Below are 10,801 nucleotides of genomic sequence, written 5' to 3'. Positions count from 1 at the left end.
CCAAGCACTTCTAAAAGTTCCCGTTTCTGTAGATTTGAATCAACCAGCCACATGATTATAATGCAATCTTAATGTCTGCTCTGCTGTTATGTTGGTTTTGTCACATTCACAACACGGCAGCAATATTGTCACTTGTTCTTTTTAGACTTTGGGTCAGAGCCCGTCTTTTGCTTAGCGGCCTTATGTCGAATGCCTCTGCTCTGGCTGGCATCTGCTGCGGTCTAAACGGGAGGATGGGAGTTTTATTTTAGTACATTTCCATGACGATGATACGGGAGAAGTGCCAATGGCGGGAAAAGGAGAAGGAAGAAATGAAAAAGAATCGATGGAGGAGGAGAGGTTTTTGGTGTTGGGGTTTGGACTGGTTAATGTTAAGGCGTGAGTCACCATAGCGAGGGACAAGGGAGGGAGGGAGGAAGGAGGAGAGAATGCTGGGCGGGGTTGGGTCTTGGTGGATCGCAGCCTAGTGAGGAAAAAAAAAGTGAAGTTACATTGCTGGAAGTTATGAGTGATATCAGCATGCAAGAATGATGAATAGGGCAGCACCATCGAATGCAATCCATTTACTAGAAGTGCTTACTTAAATGGCCTAAAAATAAACAAAGATAGTAATGCTCAACTTTAATAAAAAAAAAAAATTCTAAAAAAAACAACAAAAAAAGACCTTAAACTGTATTATGAAAAGCAGGACATGAACAAATGTAAAAATAAAAAACGAAAAAATAAAATAAAATAAAAATAATAAAAAATAATACAATATTTTTTCATTATATTAGGAAAGCAGGAAGTGAACAAATATAACAGTTACTGATTGTAAAAGTACCAGATGGCGAGGTAGGATTTAATAAGCTTTGCTTCTTCCTACTCCTTTTGGACATGTGGAACTGTGAACTGATTATGTGATGCATTCAATTGTAATCTGATGCATGTTCAAATAAAATAAAACCATTACCATTACCATAATTGAATAATATGTTCTCTCAGATAGTTTAACATAACATTAACATTCATAATTTTCTTGGAAAAATACCTTTTTAGATTACATCTCTAGGAATTTAATGTATTTATGTTATTTATCAGTACTTTTCTTCAATTATATGTCATTGCTATGGCAACCACATGCTGTATGTTATATTGGATACATGCGACTGTAGTGTAAATTGGCACCGATAACAAACAGTAGGATATCATCTATATAAAAGGGTCCATGCTAAATTGCTTTATGTTAAGCCTAACATAGTCCAGGTCCAATCATAATGAAAACCAGCTGCTAGAAAGCGTACAGCTCAGTCTTTGATTGAGAATCTCCAGCTCTAAAGCTCCCAAATAGTGCCAACATCAAGTGATACCTGAGCTGTGATGGATGTTATTTGACGAGCCAAAGTCAACAAGTCCACTCTTGGGTCAACTTTTATCAAAAGCCGCTCTTAATCTTCCACATCAATCGACGTCATCGCTGCAAATACAGTATGCCCGCATTTTGGAAGGGTCTTTGTAATGCTTTAGGAATGGTGAAACACATCATGAAAAGTGGTAATAACCCTAGATCTCAATTTAACGAGCACCTGAGCTATTGTTTAGCTTTTCTTTGTTGCCGTCAATATTAATCAATTGAATATTTTCATTGAAAATTTATGACTTTTTTAGTTACATTATACATTATAAGTGTACATTATTACAACCATGGCTGCACGGTGTACGAGTGTTTAACACGCAGGACTCACAGCTAAGAGACCCAAGTTCAATTCCACCTTCGGCCATCTCTGTGTGGAGTTTGCATGTTCTCCCCGTGCATGCGTGGGTTTTCTCCGGGGACTCCAGCTTCCTCCCACATTCCAAAAACGTGCTAGGTTAATTGGCGACTCCAAATGTGCCCTGTGATTGGCTGGCCACCAGTCCAGGGTGTACCCCGCCTCTCGCCCGAAGACAGCTGGGATAGGCTCCAGCACCCCCCGCAACTCTTGTAAGGATAAGCGTTGAAAATGAATGAATATGACATCCCTGTAGACTTCAGCTAACACTCTAATAGTCACTTTTACACATCGCTGCAGGTACAAAAGATGGCTGCCCCTAGCAAAGCAAGCTACCTAGCTAACTCTAATTTACTTTTTTGTAAACTTACGAACATATTTCAAACGGAGAGGGGAGGTAGGACAAAGAAGCAAACTTACCACTTCCACACTGAATGAGAGGGGAACCTTTTTGTCACATGATCTTAGCCATACGAACATATTTCAAAAGGAGAGGGGAGGTAGGACAAAGAGGCAAACTTACCACTTCCACACTGAATGAGAGGGGAACCATTTTGTCACATGATCTTAGCCATACGAACATATTTCAAAAGGAGAGGGGAGGTAGGACAATGAAGCAAACTTACCACTTCCACACTGAATGAGAGGGGAACCTTTTTGTCACATGATCTTAGCCATACGAACATATTTCAAAAGGAGAGGGGAGGTAGGACAACGAAGCAAACTTACCACTTCCACACTGAATGAGAGGGGAACCTTTTGTCACATGAGCTTAGCCATACGAACATATTTCAAAAGGAGAGGGGAATGTAGGACAAAGAAGCAAACTTACCACTTCCACACTGAATGAGAGGGGAACCTTTCTGTCACATGATCTTAGCCATACAAACATATTTCAAAAGGACAGGGGAGGTAGGACAAAGAAGCAAACTTACCACTTCCACACTGAATGGGAGGGGAACCTTTTGTCACATGATCTTAGCCATATGAACATATTTCAAAAGGACAGAGAGGTAGGACAAAGAAGTAAACTTACCACTTCCACACTGAATGAGAGGGGAACCTTTTTGTCACATGATCTTAGCCATACGAACATATTTCAAAAGGAGAGGGGAGGTAGGACAACGAAGCAAACTTACCACTTCCACACTGAATTAGAGGGGAACCTTTTGTCACATGAGCTTAGCCATACGAACATATTTCAAAAGGAGAGGGGAATGTAGGACAAAGAAGCAAACTTACCACTTCCACACTGAATGAGAGGGGAACCTTTTTGTCACATGATCTTAGCCATACAAACATATTTCAAAAGGACAGGGGAGGTAGGACAAAGAAGCAAACTTACCACTTCCACACTGAATGGGAGGGGAACCTTTTGTCACATGATCTTAGCCATATGAACATATTTCAAAAGGACAGAGAGGTAGGACAAAGAAGTAAACTTACCACTTCCACACTGAATGAGAGGGGAACCTTTTTGTCACATGATCTTAGCCATACGAACATATTTCAAAAGGAGAGGGGAGGTAGGACAATGAAGCAAACGTACCACTTCCACACTGAATGAGAGGGGAACCTTTTTGTCACATGATCTTAGCCATACGAACATATTTCAAAAGGACAGGGGAGGTAGGACAAAGAAGCAAACTTACCACTTCCACACTGAATGAGAGGGGAACCTTTTTGTCACATGATCTTAGCCATACGAACATATTTCAAAAAGACAGGGGAGGTAGGACAAAGAAGCAAACTTACCACTTCCACACTGAATGAGCGGGGAACCTTTTTGTCACATGATCTTAGCCATACGAACATATTTCAAAAGGAGAGGAGAGGTAGGACAAAGAAACAAACTTACCACTTCCACACTGAATGAGAGGGGAACCTTTTTGTCACATGATCTTAGCCATACGAACATATTTCAAAAGGAGAGGAGAGGTAGGACAAAGAAACAAACTTACCACTTCCACACTGAATGAGAGGGGAACCTTTTTGTCACATGATCTTAGCCATACGAACATATTTGAAAAGGAGAGGAGAGGGAGGACTAAGAAGCAAACTTACCACTTCCACACTGAATGAGAGGGGAACCTTTTTGTCACATGATCTTAGCCACGGCATGTCGGCTCGGTTGGCTCAGTGCAGTGTGAAAGATCAACGTTATGTCCACAGCCGTCCTAAAGCATAAGCTGAATTTTTTTTGTCATTGGGGTCAAATGTGTCTTTTTTATGTGTGTTTCCCATAAGAGTTGCATAACGCACACACACACACATGCCTCTCTGAACTGATAGCAGACCAGCCTTGACAACATTGTTCACAGTACAGTAGTAAGCAGCAAAGCCTCCAAAAAAGTTTTCCGTAACAACATGGAGGCCTGCAGGAAGGTCAGGTAATGGTTTTCAGTGGCTGACAATGTGTCATAGGAGTGTAATATTACAGCCCGGCCTCCAGGCCTTTGCTCAGGTCTGCAGCCAATAGCAGTGCAGCACAGTCTCCTCCCATAAAGCAACAAGCGCTTTAAAACTCCTCACTAGTGCAAACTCTTCCTATCCACTCTGGTCTCTCTTCCCTCTGCCGGCCTGCCTGCCTGCCTTGCCAAAAAAACATCTTCATCCAGCACAAAAGCAAAGAACCACCTCAAGATCTCACCATGGCATCCAGTTACAAGACCACCACGTACAGCGTGAAGAGCTCCAGCGGCCCCAGGAACTTCAGCAGCAACTCCTACGCCGGATCGGGAGGCATCGGCTCCCGTAAGAGCTACACTGTCAAGAGTTCCTATGGTGGGAGCGGCAGCAGGGGCTTTGGCATGGGCATGGGCATCTCCAGCTCCAGCGCCTACGGCCTGGGCTCCAGCATGGGTATGGGCATGGGTATGGGGGGCTCCATGGGAATGGGCCAGGCCCCCATCACCGCCGTGACTGTCAACAAGAGCTTGCTGGCCCCACTGAACCTGGCCATCGACCCCACCATCCAGGCTGTCCGCACCCAGGAGAAGGAGCAGATCAAGACCCTCAACAACCGCTTTGCCTCATTCATTGACAAGGTAAGACCAGTGATGCACACTTAAGCTATGCTTCTTCCTACTCCTTTTCGGGCATGTTGAATGCAATAAACGTGATGTACTTCAATGTAACCTTGTTAAGCAAGTTCACAACAAACGACACCATTTGCATTTACTTTAATGGTGAACTCCAACCCCCCCCCCCCCCCCCCCCCCCAGGCCGCCCCATCTTCCCACCCCAGGCGGCTTGTTTGTGATGTACAGGAAAAAAGGACACAAAAGAGAGAGAGCAAGATAGCAAAGGGTGTGTCAGGCCACAGCACAAGTTACCTTGGGACTGGTTTCCTCCCTTTTAGCAGGGGTGGGGTTCTTTCTTATTGCCGCCCCCACCCCCACCAACCCACTCTGACCTTTGGAGCACTGAAATGCTTCATTTTATCTCAAGCGTGCTCTTATAAGGCCTGAGTTAATATTTCAAAAGGCTGCTGGTTTCATGTTCGCTCAAGAGCAGCTGTTTGGTGCAGAGAGCTTCAACTTCCTTGTTGTTTTTTTTTCAATTAAATAATATTTATAAGCAAATAACAGTGAGATCTTATAACATGTCCCTTATGCTGTCACACCTCTAACTTGGTTAAATATTTACCCCCCCTTTCTATCTGCCTGCAGATGAAACTTTGCTCTGTCCCCTCACCCCCCACCCCCTGTTCTTTCCCATCTGCATGCGCCTTAGCAAAAGTCTCCATTTACAAAAACAGGAAGGCACAAGAGGAGAAGGGTTAACACGCTCTGTTCCTCCATCACCAGCTTTTTCCACCATATTCTCTCTCTCTCTCTCTCCCTCCACACCCCCCTTACCCAAACCCAACAACCTATGACCCACCTCCATGGCCCACCTCCCTTTCGTCTCCTGTCAGGATGCATGTTCTACGTCAAGGCCTTCCTTTCTAAAAAGGCACAGGCAAGCCAGCAAAGTTCCAAAGCAGACAGATAAGATCAACAATGACTGTAGAAGGCGAACAGGAGACATGGCCAGGTTGACACTCCCACGCCACAACCCCACCCCATATATTCATATTTATATATATATATTTGGAACAATGTACAAAGCCCATTTGTAAAATAACATAATATATTAACACATATACAAAAAGACCCAGAACCCATGTTTATTCTATAATTCCACCCATCTTCCATGCCAAGGGTTGCGGGCACGCTGGAGCCTATCCCAGCTGACTTCCGGAAAGAAGCGGGGTACCTCCTGGAATGGTTGCCAGTCAATCGTATGCCATTATTCCATATTTTTATTTGCAAATTTGAAAGACATTCATTTTATACACACAGAGGTATGCTGGAGCCTATCCCAGCTGACTTTGGACGAGAGGCACCGTATATATAGTTATATTCATAGGTATGAATGTGAGTGTGAATGGTTGTTTGTCTATATGAGCCCTTTGATTGGCTGGCCACCAGTCCAGGGTGCACCCCGCCTCTCGCCGGAAGACAGCTGGGATAGGCTCCAGCATACCCTGGATGGAAAATGGATAGATGGTTTATTTCTTGTATTAATAATCAAACGTATATGTTAAAATTGATTTTAGACTGGTAAACCACTGAGCAGTAAAGGAAGGGAAAATATACTGCATATATTTGTATTTCTGTCCATAGAGTACATACATGCATGGGTATTATTGCATGAGTACTACACAAAAAATCTAACCAAATAACACAAACTTTTGCTGTTATCCCTATAGGTGCGCTTCCTGGAGCAGCAGAACAAAATGCTAGAGACCAAGTGGAACCTGTTGCAGGGTCAGACCACCACCCGCTCCAACATCGACGCCATGTTTGAGGCCTACATCAGCAACCTACGCAGACAGCTGGACAGCTTGGGCAATGACAAAATGAAGCTGGAGGCTGACCTGCATAACATGCAAGGCCTGGTGGAGGACTTCAAGAACAAGTGAGCACATATGGTTGTATTAATGGAAGTATAGTCCGCACATCGCATGCGGGCCTCTGCATGTCTGCATTGCAAACACTTCATTTGTTTCCACTAACCAGCTGAGGTCTCCCAAGGGAGAAAAACCAACCTTTAGGGATGGAGGACTTGCACCCCCTGGTGTTACATTGGTGTATGACACACTTTTGTTTGTCCTCCAGGTATGAAGATGAGATCAACAAGCGTACAGAGTGTGAGAACGACTTTGTCCTCATCAAGAAGGTCAGCAACATTTCATTAAATTCAATTCTCACACCACTTTTTATACATTAGAACCCCAAAGAACCTCTAATATGAAATATTAGTGAAATATTATGAAATATATAATATAATGAAAATTATAATGAAATATTAAACACAATATATACAATCAAGACACAATGTTGTTTTTGTTTGGAAATACTATGGATTGTTTTGACTGGAATGGCCAAAAACACCCCCCAAAAAATGTTTTGTTGGTCAAAATATGGGAATACACACTTTTCATTAACTTTTCATATATATATGTTGCTTTTTGCATTTTAAAAAGTAAAAAAAAGAAAAGAAACATTTTCAAACATGAATTCATTTACAAATGATCGCTGCTTTGTGGTTGTCTAAAGCCTAATATTAGTCCAAAATTGTTTTGACTGTAGATTGTTTTGACTGGAATGGCCAAAAACAACCCCCCCAAAAAATGTTTTGTTGGTCAAAATATGGAAATACATAATTTTCATTAACTTTTCATATATATATGTTGCTTTTTGCATTTTAAAAAGTACAAAAAAAAAAATTTCAAACATTAATTCATTTACAAATGATCACCACTTTGTGGTTGTCTAAAGCCTAATATTAGTCCAAAATTGTTTTGACAGTAGATTGTTTTGACTGCAATGGCCAAAAACACCCCCTGAAAAATGTTTTGTTGGTCAAAATATGGGAATACACACTTTTCATTAACTTTTCATATATATATGTTGCTTTTTGCATTTTAAAAAGTAAAAAAAAGAAAAGAAACATTTTCAAACATGAATTCATTTACAAATGATCGCTGCTTTGTGGTTGTCTAAAGCCTAATATTAGTCCAAAATTGTTTTGACTGTAGATTGTTTTGACTGGAATGGCCAAAAACAACCCCCCCAAAAATGTTTTGTTGGTCAAAATATGGAAATACATACTTTTCATTACTTTTCATATGTATATGTTGCTTTTTGCATTTTTAAAAGTAAAAATAAACCAGAAATTTTCAAACATTAATTCATTTACAAATGATCGCTGCTTTGTGGTTGTCTAAAGCCTAATATTAGTCCAAAAATGTGCACATTTAAGGTATTTATTTCCAATTTCTAAGCATAGAACTAACATACAAATCCAGTATGTAGTGTTATATCATGTCTAGATGGCTCTAATAATGTAAACACTTTGTTGTTTTTTGGGATAAAAAGACTTATACCTCGAAAAACTCAGCAAATTTTGCTGTTCTTCTTGAATATTCGACACATAAAACATTGGCGTGTCTTTTTTTGTCTCCAGGATGTTGACGAGGCCTACATGAATAAGGTCGAGCTGGAGGCTAAGTTGGAGAGTCTGACAGATGAGATCAACTTCCTCAGGTCCATCTATGAGGAGGTATAAACATGTGTAATGTTATAGTAGCACTGTATAGTGTAGTACTTCTTAGAAGGCTGTAATTAAGATTACATTTTTCGGTGTCTTGTGTAGGAACTGCGTGAGCTCCAGAGCCAGATCAAGGACACGTCGGTCATTGTGGAGATGGACAACAGCCGCAACTTAGACATGGACGCCATCGTAGCAGAAGTGAAGGCTCAGTATGAGGACATCGCCAACCGCACCCGGGCTGAGGCAGAGACCTGGTACAAGACCAAGGTAAAAAAAGAAAAAGAACGTTTGAAAGAAATTATGTTTATGTGCATATAGTGATTGTTTTGATTATGTTCTTCAAGTTTGAGGAGATGCAGACATCCGCCAACAGATATGGAGATGACCTGAGGGCGACCAGGACGGAAATTGCAGACCTTAACCGCATGATCCAGAGGCTGACATCCGAGATTGATGCAGTGAAGGGACAGGTATTGAAATAGAAAAGTCCCGCCTTCATGCCAAATCATGCAGAGAAAGCGCGTTCATATTTGATGTTACTTTCGTCCAGCGCGCCAACCTGGAGGCTCAGATTGCCGAGGCAGAAGAGCGCGGCGAGCTGGCGGTGAAGGACGCCAAGTCCCGCATCAGGGACCTGGAGGAGGCACTGCAGAGAGCCAAGCAGGACATGGCCCGCCAGATCCGCGAGTACCAAGACCTGATGAATGTCAAGCTGGCTCTGGACATCGAGATCGCCACTTACAGGAAGCTGCTGGAGGGCGAGGAGGACAGACTGGCCAATGGCATCAAGTCCATCAACATTTCCAAACAAAGCAGTAAGTCTCCCCTCCAAATCTTAATGAGCAATGAAGCCAGTTGGAAAACTGCTTGTAGTACTGAACGCAGTTCTTTTGAGAAAAAACTGGGCTAATAACTATAAAAGCATTCTTCACTCGCTAAATGTACTGCAAAAAAGGTCAGTAAGGATAATTCATAATGCCGCCTACAGAGAACATACTAACTCCTTATTTCTAAAATCACAAATACTTCAACTTGCTAAAAATAACCAATTCCCTAAAAATGTCATTAAATAATTAAAATTTAAGACATGACAAAAAATTAAAAAATAAAAATAAAATAAAATAAAAATAATACAAATTAAATAAAATAAAAATAATACAAATTAATAAAATATTTTTTTATATTAGGAAAGCAGGAAGTGAACAAATGTAACAATTACTGATTGTAAAAGTACCAGATGGAGGGGTAGGATTTAATAAGCTTTGCTTCTTCCTACTCCTTTTGGACATGTGGAACTGTGAACTGATTATGTGATGCATTCAATTGTAATCTGATGCATGTTCAAATGAAATAAAAACATTACCATTACCAAAAATACAGTCAAAAAGGATTTCCCATCAGTTGCCATTTGCATGAATCGCCAACTTCACGCACCTCATTAAAATAATTAAAGAATAAAGTCTCAAGGATCACGTACACACGTACACAGTACATACGTATAGCTGAATAATGTCAATTTCAGATAAAAAATAATACAGATTTATGATTACATTTTACCGCTGCTAAAAGTGTACATGTTGTTTTGGTTCCCCAGCGAGCTACGTCCCCATGGACTTGAAGAGCAGCTACTCCAGCACCTACTCCAGCGGCTACGGCGGCAGCGGCTATGGCAGCGGCCTGGGCGGTTTCAGCGGTAGCAGCGGTAGCAGCTACAGCACCAGCACCCAGAGCAAGAAGAACGTGGTCATTAAGATGATTGAGACCAAGGATGGCCGAGTGGTGTCCGAGTCCTCTGAAGTCATCGAGGATTGAGCTAGTTTCATATGTGCTCCTTTTTAGTTTTGCCCTTCTTTGGTAGTTTTTACACTTCAAGCCCGCCCCCACACACACTTAACATCTTTTTTTTTGTCATTAACATGTTTGAAGCTTGTCAGTCACATAATAAACAATAAAATATACTACCAATTACATGAAAGGGACCAAAGAATCTATTGTGTATGTCTGATATCTGTCTCTGGAAAGTGACGTTGAAGTGAAGGCAACTCCGAAATTTGAACATAAAGCTACTCCACTCAGTGAAGGACTCCTGCCCTCCTATTCCTCGTGGTGAACAGTGGCGTTGTCGAAGGAATGTGAACGTATTGAAGTGTCCATGGTCTAACTAATGTCTATCAAACTCCTGTTGCAGTAGGTAGTGCATGCCCCCCACCCCGCCGTTCCCGCCGCCCGTGCATGTCCTGTAACCGGAGAGCACCCACCTGACGATAGTGTTGTCCTGAGGTGCTGTTTTTGCTACCACACCAAATAAAAATGTGTCTGAAAAAAACATACTGTTTTTGTTTACGTTTGAGTACACATTTGAGTAACAAGGTTGTGACTTGTCAGTTGGGCATGGTGCGGCTGCATGAGTGATGCCAGCAATTGGAAAAGCTGTGGTTCATTGAGGG

At 41.7% G+C, this 10,801-nt stretch overlaps 1 protein-coding gene across 1 annotated transcript; it reads left to right on the top strand.

The window, feature by feature from the left end:
- Positions 1-4,282: 4,282 nt before the first annotated feature.
- On the top strand, positions 4,283-10,485 carry krt8 (keratin 8). The gene is made up of 8 exons (XM_058084290.2): positions 4,283-4,798; positions 6,508-6,716; positions 6,917-6,977; positions 8,268-8,363; positions 8,457-8,621; positions 8,699-8,824; positions 8,905-9,169; positions 9,949-10,485. Exons 1-8 carry the CDS (start codon positions 4,403-4,405, stop codon positions 10,164-10,166), a joined length of 1,536 nt encoding a protein of 511 aa, XP_057940273.2. The 5' UTR covers positions 4,283-4,402; the 3' UTR covers positions 10,167-10,485.
- The last annotated feature ends 316 nt before the right edge of the window (positions 10,486-10,801 follow it).

Source organism: Doryrhamphus excisus, linkage group LG17 (assembly GCF_037039965.1).
Source record: "Doryrhamphus excisus strain RoL-2023G ecotype Guam linkage group LG17, RoL_Dexc_Guam_v1.1, whole genome shotgun sequence".
Lineage (NCBI taxonomy): Eukaryota > Metazoa > Chordata > Actinopteri > Syngnathiformes > Syngnathidae > Doryrhamphus > Doryrhamphus excisus.
Note: the sequence above shows the minus strand (reverse complement) of the source record. Positions and strands in the feature narration are given on the sequence as shown.

Bases quoted from the DNA above. Each gene is read 5' to 3' on its own strand.
- krt8 (XM_058084290.2), top strand. From the start codon at position 4,403: ATGGCATCCAGTTACAAGACCACCACGTACAGCGTGAAGAGCTCCAGC. The intron at 4,799-6,507 runs GTAAGACCAGTG...TTATCCCTATAG, and splicing joins TTGCCTCATTCATTGACAAG to GTGCGCTTCCTGGAGCAGCA. The intron at 8,622-8,698 runs GTAAAAAAAGAA...ATGTTCTTCAAG, and splicing joins AGACCTGGTACAAGACCAAG to TTTGAGGAGATGCAGACATC.